We start from the raw sequence: 19,216 nt of genomic DNA, 5'->3' as shown, positions 1-19,216 counted from the left end.
TTATGTGGCACTGCAATTTGGTGCAGAGATCAACTCATTTGCATTCAAAACACAAACCCAAACACGACACGCTCACGATCACACATACAAAGTAGCAATTTTACCATGCTATAATAAATTATCTATATGGTATTTCAAGTTAAAACCACACATACATACTCTGGGGACACCAACGATTTATTTGACATCTTTAAAAAGTCTTGTAAAATGTTCCTTTTTAAGGTAACTAAAGTCTGTTCAAGATCATTCATGTGAATTTATTCCCTGTTCTATGATAATAATGTGTCAATGTGTCCCCCCATTGGGTATTAGTGCTTAATTGTTATGGAAAGGATGTCACAATGTAAAAACAGAAATACTTGAGGGCCCACTGAAGTGTCTTGAAACGCACAGCATTATTTGATGTGTGGTGATTTCATTTTAACAGAAACAGGAAGTCAGTGTGGAATTATTGAGAAGACCCTCCCTAGGAGGACTGGACAATATCGCCAAAATTTCTATCACCGGTATACTTCTAAATTTCTGTCGATACGGTATAAATCTGATAACCTGGATAATTTGGTATGAATGTTAAAATGTCTTGGGATAACTACAATGTCCACACTGAATGTCTGAAATAAATCTAGATGAAATTTGCCAAGTCAATGAAGCCTCCTTCTATAACAATATAATATAAAAAAAATAATAATGGTATAAATAAATTGATGTTCATCTTTAATTTGTATTTAGCCTTCATACAAAATTAAATGTAAACTCACTGTCAAATAAACACAAGACTTTAAGGCTCACCTTCAATATTATTAAGGCTTACCTGAATATCAGTCAGTGATAAACGCTGTAATTCAGGGGTCTCAGACTAATGGATAATTCAAATAACTAATTCTTCAGTCACAGTATTAACTGTCATAGTTCCGTGATTTTGATCAGTACAATCAATTTGTTATTATAGTAATATGTGGAAAAATATTAATAAATAGCCTTAGTGAAAGAGACTCAAACATTTGAATGGTAGTAGGGTATTTAATGTTACATAAGATAGTTGGTACAGACACATGTATGTTAAAGCTCTATTTGTAATTCCATAGCAAGCCATGTAATGATATATTAGATACTAGTATACTCCATTTTATACATATTATACTCATAATGAGATGAATGTCATAGCTGCATACATACTTTTTATCAATTGCACGTTACTTATATTTCCCTTTTTTATCCCGGGAACCTTATTTTCCTTTTCTTAGTTCAGTTTGTGTTGCATTGAAAGCTGTGACTTGACGCAAACAAACACCGCACCTCCTTCTCATACTTCTGAGTGACAGCTTTTCTCTGGACAAACACTCCAAAGTCCCAACCACAGTAATTGATTGAATAATAACAATGATATGATTTGACGCAAGGTACATATGAACAATTAAAATCCGATCAGGCATTCCATTGCTTACCTGCAAAAGATGCCACGCACTCTGGAAGTAAGCTCATTGACCCAAGTTTTATATGTGTTTTTAGATGTGAATTGCCACGGGACGCTGTAATGTATATTGAAATATCGGAAATGTGTTCAGAAACCATATCATCGTTATTGGGAAAAATTATACCGTGAAATATATCGATATTGAACTATTGTCCAGCCCTAACCCTACACCTTTTTTGTTTATGCCACACAGAGCCAGTCCTCCCTACACGCAGAGTACGCAAGGTGCATAGGGCCCCGAACCACTAGGGGGCCCCCTTGCTCTTAACGCCATCTGGCGGTGCACAGACCAGATGGCGAGTGACATCATTGTGCCGTGAGAGCCATTCAAAAGCATAACAAGCTGATCTCAATGTCTGATCTCACGATACTTTAATTAAAGTTGTTAGTCGGATCTGTGCAGCTCTGCAAGCAGTTGCAGAGCCTTTTGACATGCTTCTTGCAGGCTTGTGCACAATTCAGAATTGAATTGAGAATGACTCCTAAATTCCAATTCAATTCTTGAATTTGAATTGAATTTGAATTGATGTCAAAAACAGGATCTAGAATCAGTGGCGGCTGGTCACTAGGGGGCGCTGGGGCGCCGCCCCCTTAAAGCTGGCCAGAGAGGAAAGCTACTTTAACATGTTACCAAAAAGTTAAATATATAGTGCAAATTAATACAAAATAAATTAATTTAGTTGTACTATTTCACTGTTAGTCATGTTATAATTTATTTAAAACAATTAAAAATCAAAACTAAGTTCGTTGTGTGTGTGTCATGTTTGTGTGTCTGGGGCGCACCCCTAATGAGTGTCTATGTAGGTCAGGAAAAATGGTAAAAACATGTGACCTGAGGCTGAGCTCTAAGTGGCTGGTTTCGGATCCGCCCTGGGGCGCAGGACTGTGCGTCCCAAACACTCCCACTTATGTTGAAAGCAAATCAATATTGCTTTTAATGTTTTTTTACCTCCTGTGATTGGATGGTTCGAAGAGTCTCATAACCGCGTTGGAGATTGCTGTGTTAACTGATAGCTACAGTACAGATCGGTGAAAGCAAGTGAAATATCTTGAGATGAAGGAAAATATGCTTTTATCCTTACAAAATCACCCTATACAAGGTATTTAATTGATGAATAAATAAAGGATTAAGAAGCTTGGACCAGATCGACCAACGGAGTCAATTGATGGCAGTCTGTGTTCTCCACCACTTCTCATGGCAAACGGAGTTGGCTAGCTGGATATCATGTCGTGCACGTCTATCACGCATTCAGACTTTAAAACAGCAAACAGGGAAAAAATAAAACTCAAGAAGACTTACATGAACTTTTGTGGCACGTTTTAGCTTGTGTTGCGTGGACATAATGAGAGCGAGTGCTGCTAATATAATCCGGTATATTACGTGGCTTGGTCAACTTTGTTGTTAGTTTTGTTGTTGTAGTGTTTAAAAAGCACCCACGAGAAAACCACTGTTTTTAAGGAAACTTCACGAACCGTATATTGAGCTGATGGACTGTATGTAACAGTTACTTAGTCTGTTGTGAGGGGAAAATGTGCTTGTGCTATTGCTATAAAAGCAAAAAGAAACGTACGAGCCTGTGATTAGGCAACTTTAGTGTCTCTTTTTGTGTGTGTTCAGTCGCGTTAAACGAAAAGTCTTTGACGGAGAAAATTTAAGCAGGATAAAGAAAAATATGAGCGCCATTTTGGCAGATGCCCATACAACTCAACCTGAGAATGTAATTCCTATGTATGTCCAGTTGGTGGCAGTGTGTTGCTCAAATGACGCCCTGGTTTCTAGATATTCTCGCGATATTTTGATGTCATACACTGATTGGTCTGCGCATGGCTGCTGAAGTTGAACACTACAGGAGCGCTGCACAAGACGCCTGTCTAAGGTAAAGATACAAAATCTAATGACAAGAGTCTGCATTATTCTGCCTTCATGCGTTTATTACATAAGATGGTTTCAGATGAGTTTAGTTCAATTCAGATTTTTACATGTTTATTGATATTTTAATCGCAGTAGTATTTTGTTATTTGATTTGTTCATATTTGCCTGTTTAGCATAAAGCTCCGTGTTTTATTGCCTCCGCTGTCAGTGTGAGAAAAAAAAACATTAATTCATCTGCTTCGTGTGATGGTAAAGTGATGCACGGTCTCCGTTTATCTGTTCTCTAAACAAATGAATAAACACATTTGACTTGTATGCTCGTCTTGTAAGTTTATGATTAGAAATGGACATGTGAACAAAAAATGAAAATAATTAAAACATGAAATGACGGATAATAAATGACTGTGAAGGACTCTTTACAACGCTGTTTTTCAAAAAAAATGATTGAAAATGTCTATCGCAACCTCTCTCTCTCTCTCTGTGTGTGTGTGTGTGTGCGTGCGTGCGTGTGAATGATTACCTTGATATTAGTTAATTACAGATTCATATTACATTTATTTTCGTGGTTTGATTTCAACTGTAACATTTTCAGCATTAAATGCTAATGATACTCATCACCTGATAAATGGCTATTAAGAGTACTGCATTACTACAGTAAAAGTTTGATTTTTAGTGTGTTTGCGCCCCCCCCCCCCCCCATTTTTTTTAGCACCAGCCGCCACTGTCTAGAATTACAATTCGAATTTGAAATAAAGGAAGCAGAATTGCAATTCCATAGAAATTCAAAGAAATTCACATACATATTATACAGTAAGTAAAGTGTTAAAAATAAAGCTTTCAGTATATGTCAGATATGATTGCATTACATAATCTATAAATTATATTAGTTTGAACTACTTGTACAGATTACATATACAGAAAATGTTTTCCCCCAGCCATAAATGTTCAAAACTTTTTTTATTTTTTTTGTAATTGTAATTTTGTGTAACACGATGGAACATGACTTCATTTTCCAGAATGTTTTACTTTAACCAAGTATTTAAAATGGTTTCCAAACAATTTTCCAAAGTAACTTTCCTAACACTGAATGTATGTGAGATTCTTTCTGTTTTGTTTGTGGAATTTCTTTGAATTGCCATGAATTTAATTCCACTTCCTGCCATTCCAATTCCAATTCAAATTCAACTTCCTGTAGGGCGGAGTCAATTCAATTCAAATTCCAATTCATGAATTGAATGGAGGCCAATTCTGAAATTCTGAATTGTGCACAAGCCTGGTGTGTTTGTGTGCTCACTAATGCTGATTGGCTACAAGTGTGTTTTGGTAGTCGGCCCGTCTCCTTTTCCAAAGTGTTTTTCAAACATTGTGCACTCTGCCTTTAATATGCCCACCTTGTTTTAGACTCTGAGTAGTAAAAAACAAGGTCAGAATCAGAGGACTCGCTGGCTGACATCCCACCAAGCCAGAATGATAGCTGCAGGTCAGACGCAATTATTCAATACCCTTTTGTAGGTACGTGATAATCTCCACTGTCGTGGCTGTCAGTTTGGTTCCCCTTGACGCAACTTTGGATTTCCTCAGGCGATTTGAAGAAAACATTCTTGAAATTGTAATATACATTTAGTTTAATTGCTAAACTACAAGTAAACGAAATTTCAATAAATTTGAACGACGTGCACAGTAGTTTTACCACCCGCAAAATGGAAAACAGTGGGACAAAATAAATGACTTTCGAGTTTCAAATGGTCAGTATTTTGTTATTGTTGAACCCATAGACATGGTCTTGGTGTCATTTTAAAGTTTTTTTTTTCAAGCTATTTCTGTCTGAACAACTAGTTTTAGCATTTAACCATGCTATGAATTTTACTCACATATCTACCTTTTGCACATTTTATTTTTTGTTCAAAAACTCTACAGTAGCTCTTTCTAATGGTATTTTTTCAAAATCCTTTTGCACATTTTATTTATGTTCAGTAGCTATTTCTAGCTCAAGCAAATCCACAAACGTTTAAAAGGATTTATTATTTTTTACAAGGTCGTCTGTTGACTGCTGAATATAAAACCCCTTCAATATAGGAGTTGAGTCAGCAAGAATTTTTTTTTAAAAATCTCTTTTGGGCCACTTAAAGCACTGATTATATTGTATTGTATATAAAACTGATTTTGACTGTTATTGTTGTTGTTTTTTACTGGCACCCCATTGTTTGTTACTCTAAAAAAGAAACAGAGAGAGAGAGAGAGAGAGAGAGAGAGAGAGAGATTGTGTGTTAACACGTGGGCTCTTGCTGTATACAGTGGACTCTGTGCCTGGAACGACAGCTACGTTATGAAAGCACCTGTCCCAGTGTGTGATCTGTATAGGCAGACCCACTCCTGCCACCATACACACCCACAGAGCAATAAATCCACCCTGAATCATCCTCACTCCAGCCTCATAGCATAGGATTAACTCCTGGACTGCAGCTGTCTCTTTAATATTAGATAGATGTTATACAATACAAATCCCTCTCACTAACCGCTTTACCATTTTCTTTACTGACTGATGTGCTTTTCAAACAGATCCAAGGAGGTTCAATGTCTTCAGTAGACAACGAGAGTCATGATGGCCCAGACTTATATGCTACATGCTATGCTATGTTGCTGCTATGTAGTTGCTAAGGTGTTCTGAGAGGATGATGCTAAGCAGTTGCTACGGATTTCTGACATATTGAGAAAGAGAAAGACAGAGGCAGAGTGCGAAGAGATTTGTCCGGTAGATACACCTATAGTTCAATGCTGAGAAACAGCACAGTAGATTATTTCATTAACAACCTAAATCCAAACTCTCTTGGAGCATTCACTGACCCCACTGTCAGACCATAGTAAAATCACCTTAACAGATTAAAACCTAACCCAGAGATATAAAAAACCCACCTCTATAGCCTTAAACACACATATAGATGGAAACAAAATAGTGAAGATACATAACGAAGAGTAATTTGAAAACCAAAAATCCAAAACCTATTAAATGACTTTGTAGCTACACCATTCCTACATAACAGTGCAGACGTCAATGTAGCAATAGACAGAATTAACCAAATATTTGCAATATCTGCAAGCTTTGTCTAACCTAAAACCACTAACAAAAAACAAACAATGTAAATAAAAAATGGTTTGACAACAACTGCAACAATATTAGAAAAGAAGTAAGAACTCTGTCTGCATCTCTATGTTTCTGATTTGATAATGTAAACACAGAGAGAGAGAGAGAGAGAGAGAGAGAGAGAGAGAGAGAGAGAGAGAGAGAGAGAGAGAGAGAGAGTTAGTTGACTTTATAATCTCTTTATTTATAAACAGTATTAGAAAAATTCAAAATCTAATCAGAACACAGCAGTTAAAAAAGAGGAAAAAAAGGAAAAGGAAAAACAAGAAAGGAACAAAAAAATATACACACCTCTTTAGAAGAAACATGCATCACTTTAAACATTGATTTGTAAACAGCAATCATAGTCAATTTCACAAACACATTGATTTATACACCATTTAAGATTGAAAGTTTCCAAGTCGTCAACAAGTCTGTAATAGGCATACTCTATGTTGATACGAGATTTCAATAATCCCCTAAAGACCTGAATAACATCAGTTGATCCTGCCCCAAGTAGTTTTCTTTTCCGAGACACCCAAATTGCCATTTTTGCCTGACCAAACACAAAATTGATTAAAACATGAACTGGCATACTACTTCTTTTGTACTTGGGACAATAGATAAAACACATAAGAGTAAAAACCTCCCCCAGAGACTGACAATACTCTTCTAATAAATAAAACAGTGGTTGGAGTCTTAAACAATTAAGAAACAAATGAAAAATTGTTTCTTGTAGCCCACAAAAAGAACACTCTTCCCCTACTAGTGGAGAGAGAGAGAGAGAGAGAGAGAGAGAGAGAGAGAGAGAGAGGTTGCAGTGTACTCTAGTGGTTAAAGCAAAAATGAGGCAGAGAATCCTATTGTTCTTTATATTCACTATATACTGAAGCAATATTGATGATCTGTTCACAATGACCTTCTACCTTTGTCAACATGTGCAATTAAAAAAATGTCATGCCAAAGTGCAATACGGCTTTCCATCCAGACCACAGATGCTGTCCATAAAGATTCACTTTTATTGAGCCCAGAACATGCATTTCATTTTTACATTTTATTACTTACATTATCTTTTTTTTTTTTTGATATCACTACTGTTATATTGGCCAGGCTGAAAATTTGGTGACTGAGCATATTGCCATTAGCCAATTTTATATTTTTAAAAAGCACCAACCATCCGATTGACAATTTACGTTTCCTTTGGTGTGTAAGTGTGTATAAGTACATGTTAACAATATGCAAAAGGCATAAACCCCAAAGTAAACAATGACACAATTTATCGTCTCTAATGTAAATCTCTTTCCCTTTCAATCGGTCACTAGGACAGGGAACGAGGGTTACATACGTAATCGAGACGTTTCTTGGACTACAACAAACACACGGATTGTAGGCAACAGTTTACTTCCTGGGATTGGACAAGACTGACATTATCATAATTCCACATTTACAGCTTACGTCAGAGGTATTCAGACCAATCACAACATACAGATTAGCTGGCCAATCAGAGACACAGAGCTTTTCAAATCCCTGCGTTTCAGGAAGAGAGTGAAATCTGGCAGTGGTAGACAGTAACGAAGTAAATGTAATTCGTTACTGTACTTAAGTAGGTTTTTTTTTCGCATATCTGTACTTTACTCAAGTACTTTTATTTTGGGAAACTTTTACTTTACTACATTTTAAAGAAAAATATCTTACTTTGAGAAATCGGAAAAATATCTTACTTTGAGTCGTTCCTTTTATTATTATTTTTTAAGTAGATAAAAAAAATAACTGAGCAGACTGCATGATATGCAAGAGTGATGCGTCAAGCCACCAATCAGTGTAAAGCACGCACTTCGTTTTGGTTGCCCCAGTAATGTTATACTTTAACGCGAATACACGGTTCATGAAGCGTCATTGTAGCAGCCAGCCAGCGTATCGTTTTTGGAGAGTGAAACTGCATTCATAATGTAGTTCAATAACAGTAGTTCAATTGTGTTGGATAATATACAACGTTAACATGAATGAACTTTTTATGTTCACTAAGTTAGCTAGGCTGACTGGTAAGATACTACTGCACAACCCGACAGTAAGTTAGCTATGCAGGCTGGAGCTATTTTTAGCTGTATAGTTAGCTGTTTAACTTAAAGGACATGTTCGGTATTTTACACTTAAAGCCCTGTTTTCAGATTGTTTTTCTTTCGTTTACAAAGACGTGAAACTCACCGAGTGGTCAGGGGTGTTCACTGGTATGCTCACACAAAAATCGCTGCAAAATACGCATTCCAACAGGTTTTATCGTAGTTTTTGCCAACTCCATTGACTTGTATTAGATGTGCTGTGATGTACCGTATTACTCCGCGCTGGGAACTTTGTTTCTATTCTTGCAATTGGCAATGGCGGATTAGCGCCACCACCTGGGCTGGAGGGTCTATTAATCAAGCTCTAAGCGGAAGAATGTACGGGTGTGAGGCGTTTGGAAAAATGGGTCCACAAGTTAACAACGAATGTTAAAACAGCTGTTGGAAAGAGTATTTTGCAGCGATTTTTGTGTGAGCATATCAGTGAACACCCCTGACCACTCTGTGAGTTTTACGTCTTTGTAAACGAAAGTTTAATGCATTTTAGGAAGGATTGTTCCAGTGCACCATTAAACCCATTGTAGAGGTGGGAGGTGAAACACAAACACCCGAAAATTCTCAGGGCAGCCGCATATGTCGAAATTTCAGTCAAAACCGTTCTATTTCACCATAAACAATCTGAAAACCGGGCTCCAAGTGCAAAACACCGAACCTGTCCCTCAAGTTCATTGTATTTGTAGCTCAGTGATCAGATATTGTGAAATGACAATCAATCACGCTTAGCACTGTTGTAAAATATAAATTATAAAACGGCTCGTTCTGTTTCTTCATTCTGATTGGTTGAAACGCGTTCTAAGCCGTGATAAAGTACCCCGGTAAACCCACGGTTCAGACCGCATCACAAGTATCACTGCGCCACTGTTGCTGCGTACTGATTTATGAAAATAAACACCACACTCTTTAATCATATTTAAATTTTTCTACATTTGCACAATTATGGCGATATCCAGATAAATGTCATAGATATTGTTGAGTCATTTTGTCAATAAAGAGAAAACGTTCTCTGGGTTGTTTTTGTCTTAATTGGATATTTCCGCTATTGTCCACTAGATGGCAATCTTACCCAACTTAAACACTGACGCATTTACTCAACATAACAGCGTTGTGGTGGATTTAGCATAACGTGTGAGTTTTGATGGCTCTGAATCTGATCTCTTACAAAAGTTCTTCACAAAAATGGAATTATCTCCGCTTTTGAAAATTTGAGAGGTGATAACTGATAAGAAAACAAATGAAGGTAGGATGAAACCTTTTTTTGTTGTTGTTGGAAAGCGGATGGTCTGTTCTTTCATTTGATATTTTATGTTTATTTAAAGAAGATAGTTTTCTGCATTAAGCTAAAACTGGGTCGGGCAACTTAAAAAAAAAAACACTGAAGGGGAAAGAGTTAAGCATGCTTCCATATTTGATCATCACTTCAACAGTTGCACGATATAAATGTTAATGTATATTTTAGATGAATGTTGATATATATAAATAAACACCACAGTCTTTAATTATATTTTCATTGTGTCTTTGCTGCGTCTGTGTTGCTTGAGAATTGCGCTCTGTTGCAGCCACACTTGATTCTGAGGAACTACTTTGTTTGGCGGAAGAGCAATATTTGTACTAATATAATTACAACTTATTTGTGTTTCATTGTGTGAAACCCTGCTATGCATATGAAGTAACCGTTTTATAAACACAATAAACCCCCGCGAAGCAGTGGGGATACCAGTGCATTTGATAACAGCCATGGGGGGTCTAGGCACTCCGCTTCGTGTCGTGCCTAACAACGCCCCTTAGCTGTTATAAAATGCACTGGCAACCCACTGCTTCTTGGGTTTTATTGCTTTATTACATTTTGACGAGCCATGCAGTGTATGATGCTTAAACCGGCAGGTGGATTGGAGTGCTCCTCCTTATTAACTGAGATTGTTATTTTCAAAAGTTTTGCTTCTAAAGACTGTGATCTAAGCCTATATGGAAAATAAATACATTTCAAAATGTATTACAGTATACATTTGACATGCTAAGCACATGAAATGTTTATTAAATTGTATTCTGTAACACTTATTTAATTTGTCGAAGAAAGAGAGACTGATTTCTAGATATGTATTTAACGTTTTGAATATTTCCTTTTGCAGAGAAAGCATGGTAGCCACATTTAAAGGTATGTTGTTATTACAGCATCAATGAAAGGAAACCTGAAGAGGCTCCTTCAACCTCCAGGTAGTAAAAAAAAAACTCCTGTGAACCTGTGCTGAATTCAACTTTTTTTTACACTTAAACTTCTAACAAATAAATCTTGAAATGAGACTTACTGCTATCAAATCCTGTTATTTCATTTGGTTCTAAAGGAAATTTTTAGGCTTATGATAATTTTAATAGACATCAGTGTCTGATTAATGTCATTCTATTAATAGATTGGTGAGCCAAGAGAGTCTTTTCACGTAATTTGAGTTCAGCAAGAGTTTTGTGACAAAAATGATACAGACATAATAAATCACAGTACTTTTATACTTAAGTACATTTTGAGGCAAATACTTTTGTACTTTTACTCAAGTAAAATTTTAAAGCAAGTACTTCTACATTTACTAGAGTAATATTTAGCTGGGTATCTCTAATTTTACTCAAGTACATCTGAAATCTGCAGTTACAAAAATACGTTATGTACAGTATGTGGAAAATAATGTGTTTTGAACCATAAACCATGTGAACACATTGTATTATACAAAAATACACCAAATAACATTGTTTTGGCAACAAAATAGGTGCTCTTTAACCCCAATAGAATCTGGACCTTCTTTTGATAGACCAGCACCACACATACACAACCCAGGCAACGATGTCGGTTAGTAGACACGCCCCTTACTGCTGATTGGCTACAAGTGTGTTTTGGTACTTGGCCCGACTCCCTTTTCCAAAGTGTTTTTCAAAAATTATGCACCCCGCCTTTAAAGGAATACTCCACGTTCATAAAAAAATCCTGATAATTTACTCACCCCCATGTAAACAAGTTGTTTATGTCTTTCTTTGTTTAGTTAAGAAGCAATTACATTTTTTTGGAAAGCATTACAGAATTTTTCTCATTTTAATAGACTAAATTGGACCTCAACAGTTCACAGTTTCAATGCAGTTTAAAATTGCAGGTTCAAGGCAGCTTCAAAGGGCTCTAAATGATCCCAAACGAGGCATAAGGGTCTTATCAAGTGAAACGATAGTAATGCGCGACCTTTCGACATGCTTACACAATACTGAAGGTCGCGCTGGCGCATCACATGGCTACTGGAAGACTAGAAGTTGTGGTTTAAAAGTGCAAACTGTGAACTGTTGAAGTCCAATAGAAGTCTATTAAATTGAGAAAAATCCTGGAATGTTTTCCACAAAAAAAAAACTTAATTTCATAAACACATAAACATCTTGGATGACATGGGGTTGAGTAAATTATCAGGATTTTTTAATGAAAGTGGAGTATTCCTTTAAGCTTTTATTGGCCTTTTGTTTATAACTGTTTTACTGCATTGGGTTAGGGTGAATGTGTTTACTGTTAATAATTACCAGTAAAAGACACATGACTGAGGTCAGTAGTGGCTTCAGGGCTTCCCACAAAGCACAGACCCACAATCCACCTTTGTCCAAAACACAACATGCCTTTCTCTGAAAGATTACTGAATAATACAATTGAAATTAAAAACAAGTAATCTGGATTTTCTGCTTGAGCCGTTAATAATGTTTAGTAATAGCATCTGTCACATGCAAGGCAGCTACATGACGTGGCGATTGGCCTGACAAGAGAGAGACAGACAAGTACTGTACACACACACACACACACAGAGAGAGAGAGAGAGAGAGAGAGAGAGAGAGAGAGAGAGAGAGAGAGAGAGAGAGAGAGAGAGAGAGAGAGATCTTCACCTGCAATTTTTTAAACATCTCTTCTGCTCATGTTGCCCTATCTTTTTCCTTGCTATGAGTTTCATGAAAGGAAATGTGATCTTCCTCGGATGAAGACTACGGCTGAGTACCACAAACATGCGTCTACTTATCTATTTAAATTAGGACATAAAACAGGTGTCTATTGTTTTTTTTTCTGAAAAGCAATAATTACTTTTGATTAACCTAAACTACACATTATCATTACAAAAACATTATTTATTTTATCAATTAATTTTTTATGAAAATTTCTCTATAGATGTTTTAAATCTTGTCAGATTTAAGCTCACTTGTGAAGAGTAGCTTAATTTTGTTCTCAAACTACAGATAACAAAACACACACACACACACACACACACACACACACACACAAACCTCTGTCAATATCAGCAAAGCCTTTGATGTAGGCCCTAAATTCAGATCTCATAGTTTTACAATCAGCCGCAACCTCATATCTCCCTATAAAATCCCTTCATCAGGTCTGTCATAAACACCAAACATACTTTCATAACACCACTACACCTGGATCTCCCTTTTGAGATATTCACGTAATGACTTCTTCAATAAAATCCTGCAGTAAAGTTATTTATTTCCCTCTGGAAAATAAAACACATGTGTAAGAGGCAGTCAGCACACAGAGAGGTTACGGAGATACCCAGACAGGATGTCAGAATGCGGGGACATTCGGCCCATCGAACACAATAAAAGAGGAGGAGGGTTGTGTTTTTATCTTTCGGCAACATGCTGTAAAACACAGATCTGCAATCTGTGTGTGTGTGTTGTGATGGGGGTTGCAGGAAGGAAGGTGCACTCCACCCCAAAATAAGACATGGTCTGAAGAACAGAAGAAACAGGGGTGAAAAATGTTTAAATCTCTATTCTAATTGGCTCTCTAGATAAGGTTTGGGCTGTTTTTATTTATTGTCTGCCATGCCAAAATTGTGAAATTAATTGATTAGAAAAGCATGTGCACACCTCTCAACAAAGCTATGATTTGCAGTATCATTTACAGCCATAACACAAACTTTAAAATCGAGTTAAAAACAAAAAATAGCTGAGATTCTTATCTGAGATTCATTTAATCTCCAGTAAGGTAGGAAAATACACAGCATAAATTTGCGAAAGTGCATCTTTAATCAAACCAAAAGGGACAATCAAGATTTCTTAGACATGTTTATTAAGCCTTTGAGGAACATCACTGTTACAATGCTAAGGGTGGTTAAGACAGCAGCGTCCGTCACTACAAGACTCCAAGTGCGACTGAACAACAAACCTACTGAAAAACACCACAGAAGATCTTGTACTAAACCTGTATCTGAATGCATTTCTATATCATTTGTCTGAAATAGTCATGTTGCGTGTAAAGAATTCTTGTGAGGCCGTAAGGAAAGCAACACCCTGGAGAGACTTCCACAAACACAGCACACATCCCATTCACATCTTTTTACTTAACAAGACAGATTGGTTTTGTGACTGTCAAGCATGATTTGTATGAGCATAGTGCATTTTTGATATTTTTTTACATAATTAAATAAAAAGTCAAGTTTTCCTGTTTTTTTTTTTTTTTTTTTGATGGACAGGATATATCAGCCATGACTAACAGCTGTTTTAAAATATCAGCTGATAGTGTGGATAAATTGCTTTAATTGACTGATACAGATTACTTGGCGATATATCAGTGCATATCTAATAAAGTAAGTGTTGAGAAATATCTAGCTCTTTAATGCAGGTTTTCATTGGTATTTTGTTGTGGTTCTTAAATCCAATTCCTTTAATCCACTTGATTAAAATCAACAGAGAAATCCATGGACTCAACTGGGTGCGTCAAATACTGCGCTGTGGGTCCCCAGGGCAAAAAAAGCACCATTGATCTAAGGTAATGTTTTGCTTATATATATATATATATATATATATATATATATATATATATATATATATATATATATATATATATATAATTGATTGAAATAGTCAAAATCCCTGATAAGTAAAAAGAGGCGTGTAGGCACACAACTTATCATCAATCACAAACGATGTTAAACTGTTTTTATCATTTCATCCTCATATATAAAATAATGGTGTAGTGGTGGTTAAAGGTAATAATACAGTGAAAAAGCACCACATGAATCAAACAGTAGACCTGGATGAGACGGTAATGTTCCAGACAAAGCTATAAAACACTGAGGTGGGTAAATTTTATCTGGAGAAACAATACCTCACCTGTCTCAATCATTGAACTGTGATGACAGGTAAGGGCAGGTTTGCATGGTGGTGCAAGCTGAGTGTGTGACCAAAAGACATGTCATATTATCCAGTTATAGCACACCTGTACCATTAAGCTAACATGAACCTAAATAGCTAACAAAGACCAAATAAACACATATAGGCCTACAACTGTCAGTAAGTGTGATTAAGACTATTGGAATTATGTTAAACTGTAGATACTTATCATTAAATAGGATAATATTTTCTTTTTATTAAACTTTAAATAAAACTGTGTGGTTTCACTTTGATTGTGTTATAATTAAAAATCCAGATTCATCATGGATTTGAAAAAAAAAACTTATGTTGATGTATTTCTACAAAAAAATCTAAATATAGGTCAAGGGAAACATTTGCTCTTATCTTAACAAATATAAGGGGGAAAATTTTTATAAATGTTAAAATTCAGTTTTTCTGAATTTATTTGCATTGTCTGATATTGCACATTTAGCATGACATACATTTATGTACATTTGTATTGTGTAAAAACAATATAAAAATAGCAAATAGAAATATTGCTCAATAATAGTCAGGCAATAGGACTAAATGTTAAACACATTTAACAATAAAAAGTCATTTAGATTTAAATAGGGTAGACTCAAAAGAAATGACTATCTATCTATCTATCGAGTACAAATTTGCAGTGTTTTGGTTCTTGTGCTATAAGCTTCTTTGGAGATTAAAATGGTTCAAATCCATATATAAAATATCAACACCACTAACTGATTCGTAATTTTGAATAAGGTAATTTTCTGTAATGTGTCCAACATATAAATAACTCGCTCTTCTATATGATTGTATGTAATTTTTATGTAAGTGTATAGGGTAGAAACGCGACAGACCTGAGTGCGCCGTCATCGGCAAGTGAGACGGATAATATTTCCCGGGTGGAAAGTGAGGCGCGTGCTGCACGGGGCCGTGGCCGCCGGAAGAAATGCGAGAGGCGGCGCGAGGCACCAGCGTGGCCCGCTCGGAAAGGAGGTGTGCTTGAGCGGAGAAATCACGAGCCTCCATACCTTTATAATCCAAAATCCAGCGGAAATCAGATGAAACCTGTATACTGTAATCCGTTAGTGTCCGTGTGAAGCTGAAGCTCGCCTCTCCCGTTCATGATGAGCTTCACAATCATCTTTTCTACAAAGACAAAAGAAACGATATTATGTATCAGTCTAACAAACCATTAACTTAGCCTACAGCTGACATAGCATGTAAAAGGAAAGAAAAACCGCGATACAAATGTAAACTTCGTTTTGATTCACAATTTCATGAGAATATATTGTTTTGTTAAGATGCGGTTAATTTGGTGTGAAATAGAAAATAGACGTGATTGAAAAATCTATACCTCTCTGTGGCAACCGCATGAAGATGCACACCATTATAAACACACAGAAAAACAGACAACGTTTTGCAAGGACATGCATCACAGTGCTTATCCTTGCCTTTGTAGATAGAATAACAAGTAAATACAAAATGTTTAAAGATGAATCCTATTATAAACACGATGTGGAAAATATTTGTAAATGAAACTAATTAATTTGTATTTAACATTTAAGCATATTTAATCATTAATAATATTGTGTTCTTATATGTTATTAAAGGATAATATATTTGACATACTATATAGTAAGACCATAGCAATGCTTTGAATAATAAACCGTCAGGTCACTTTTAAAAAAATCTATTCAGCTATTTATATACAACAACAGAAAAAATATCTACAATAAATATACCTAAATTGTTACAGTAACAAAAATAAGTCTTGTATGAAGTCGAATTCAGTCTAGGCCTTCTTTGAAAGGCACTGCTAGTGCATGCAAAAAAATTGCTAGTTTTTTTTTTTTTTTTTTTTTGATTGACCTGTTTTAGCATTTATTTAATGCTACATTTAAATCCAATCCAATTAGTTTCTGCTAATAATGTGCCAGTATTTATTCTTTTCATCATACATGAATGTTTACAAGCCTTTTGTGCCATCTCTGGTTCACACTACCTTGTTTAGGGAATAATGCAGTGACACTCTATACAGTATTTATTTAAATATTTTTACTAATGAATGCACGCAAAATATTATCAATTGCACACATTTGAGAAAATATAGTAACAACTAAAGCTAATTAAGTGAGGATTTTTTATGTTTTTATTTCACATGTTGCTGGAGAAGCAGGCCATGCTACACGAGCCTTACAGCTAGCAGCTTTTGTCTCCCCGCAAGGACTGCATGGTGTCTGTCAGCCATTACCGTACAAAACCAGCCGTCCATTTGCAGCTCACATTCAGTCCCACACTGAATGCTTTGTTTTCATCCAAGTATTTACATGCAATTGAATGCTTTAAGGCTTTATACAGAACGTCGAATCGCTTGAATGTCGTCAATATTTGCATAATCTAGAGGCAAAGAAGCCAGTTGCTTTTGTCTCGTGCATGACAATGCATTAATTAAAATGCTCGGGAATGCCTGCCTTAATGTGTCTTTAAAGCCATAACTCAACCGACAATCTTGTGTTCGTCGAAGACAGAAGCTCACAAATAAAAATAGCGTAATATTCATGGGTTGGTAATTCATGTCGGAACGTATTCGGGTGAGATAACACCCTGGCGGACACCAAGAAGGATAAAACTCCTTATCTTCCAGATTTGTTCGAATTAATCACTGTTGGCCATTACAAATACGTTTTGAAAAAATACTGATCTGAATATAATAATCAACACAATATTTTTACATTTGGATGTGGCATGTTTCATTCGTCTTCAATCGAGGGGCAGCAAAGAAAGATCACGAGAGACAAAATCGTAAAATAAACTATAAAGAAATACTTAATTTGCACCTCTTAGAAACATTTTAAGGACAGCAAACACTGCTATAGTAATACTCGTTTTAATTCATATGTGATTTGCACGTATGTTGTTACAGATTTTATTTTAAAATATATTTAGTAATTTAAGTCATTGTTGAGATAACGAAATAAAATGCCTTTAGCTCAGAATGTTTACTTTTACAAATGACTTATTGAACAAAGATACAGGACATTTTTGAGGATTTAAATTAAACGCAGGCTATGGCACGTTGACTAACTACACAGATTAATTTGTTACTGTTTCAGATTTTGAGTCCCCTTTTGTTATTTATTATCTGTGCTGTTTTTATCACAATGAATATAATTTTTGTCTAAGGGTTTTCTTTGAATTGTTCGTAAGGTAATCACAACCATGACAGAAAAAAATAAATGTATTACTTACTGGTATGATTTATCCTTGCATAACAATAAATAATTTTGATTAAAAATCAAGAAAATATTTAAAACGATGCCGCGTAATTAAAAAACATATTTCAATGGCTGAGTCCTAGTTTCCGGTCGTACGCTTGTAGCATTTGTCGCTTGTAGCATTTGTCGCTCGCCGGTCTCGGGCTGCTATAGGCCACTGAAGTCACAGATCGCGTCTTCACACGGCGATCCTCTCGCCCGTCGCCGATCTCGCGTCTCAACGCTGAGAGAGTAAACACATGCGCTCATTGGGCAGTTTCACAAAAGATAACGCGCTTGAGCTGGGACATTCCACATCCTGATTGGTCCAAATCAGTGACCAATAGGATTTCGACATGGATAGAGCAGCAGTGGGGCAAGCGGCAAATTCAAGCAAAGCACAGTGGCCTGAGATATTTGCTCGAACTTTTGATCAAATGTTCCTTTCGAACTGGACAACCCTCTCCTACTTTATGTAGTTAATGTCTTAAAATGTGTCACACAGGGATGAAGCACCCTGTACAGGTGTATGGTGCGTTTTACAGTTTTTCTCAATGGCTTTGAAGCATTTCTTGAAACCCTAACCCTAAAATTTGCAAAATAATACATGCATCTCTCAGAACAACTTGTACAAACGGCACAACATCATGGATGTCCTGCAAATGCCTGTAACCTCAAAATCCTTAGTTCATCTTTCAAAAGGAAATTTTTAAGTCAGTGAACATGTCAGTCCCTTCAAAACGATAAGTGTTTGTTTTATTGTTCATGAACAAGACAGTTAAAATGTTTAGCCATGTTGTCAATATAACAAGAGTACACAATTATAGGTGTCAGTATTTTCTGATGTGAACTTTATGGTTACAGATTTGATAATGATGATTGTAAATGAACATGGCTGCACTTTTTTAATTTCAACAGTATGGAATTACTTATTCGTGTATGTGAAATATTGCATTGCAAGATATTGGACAGATTTCACATTTACTTTTCCACCTTTACTTTTTCTGTAAAAAAGTTACACACAAAATACAAAATTACAAAACTAGAAAGGTTCACTATTATTTAAAAAATGTAAATCTCAACTTTCTCAAATTTCCTCCTGAAGGACATCCTGATGTCCCAGGCTGTCATGCAGATTCTCATCAACATCACAACATCTTTCCTTGCAACCTATCAAATTATCACTCATGAATGTCTTATACGGTAATCTAA

At 35.9% G+C, this 19,216-nt stretch overlaps 1 protein-coding gene across 4 annotated transcripts in view; it reads right to left on the bottom strand.

The window, feature by feature from the left end:
* Positions 1–18,265, bottom strand: part of bahcc1a (BAH domain and coiled-coil containing 1a) — a 175,966-nt gene extending 157,701 nt beyond the window's left edge. For 3 of the 4 annotated variants that reach the window (XM_055183741.2, XM_073856809.1, XM_073856808.1), the window contains exons 1-2: positions 18,000–18,265; positions 15,605–15,896 (exon numbers count right to left, since the gene is read on the bottom strand). In XM_055183741.2, the coding sequence (XP_055039716.2) occupies positions 15,605–15,776 (172 nt within the window). In that variant the 5' untranslated portion in view covers positions 15,777–15,896; positions 18,000–18,265. The remainder of the gene's footprint in view (positions 1–15,604; positions 15,897–17,999) is intronic. The other variant, XM_073856811.1, reaches the window with a different exon arrangement.
* Positions 18,266–19,216: the final 951 nt, after the last annotated feature.

This window comes from Misgurnus anguillicaudatus, chromosome 19, assembly GCF_027580225.2.
Source record: "Misgurnus anguillicaudatus chromosome 19, ASM2758022v2, whole genome shotgun sequence".
Classification (NCBI taxonomy): Eukaryota; Metazoa; Chordata; class Actinopteri; order Cypriniformes; family Cobitidae; genus Misgurnus; species Misgurnus anguillicaudatus.
Note: the sequence above shows the minus strand (reverse complement) of the source record. Positions and strands in the feature narration are given on the sequence as shown.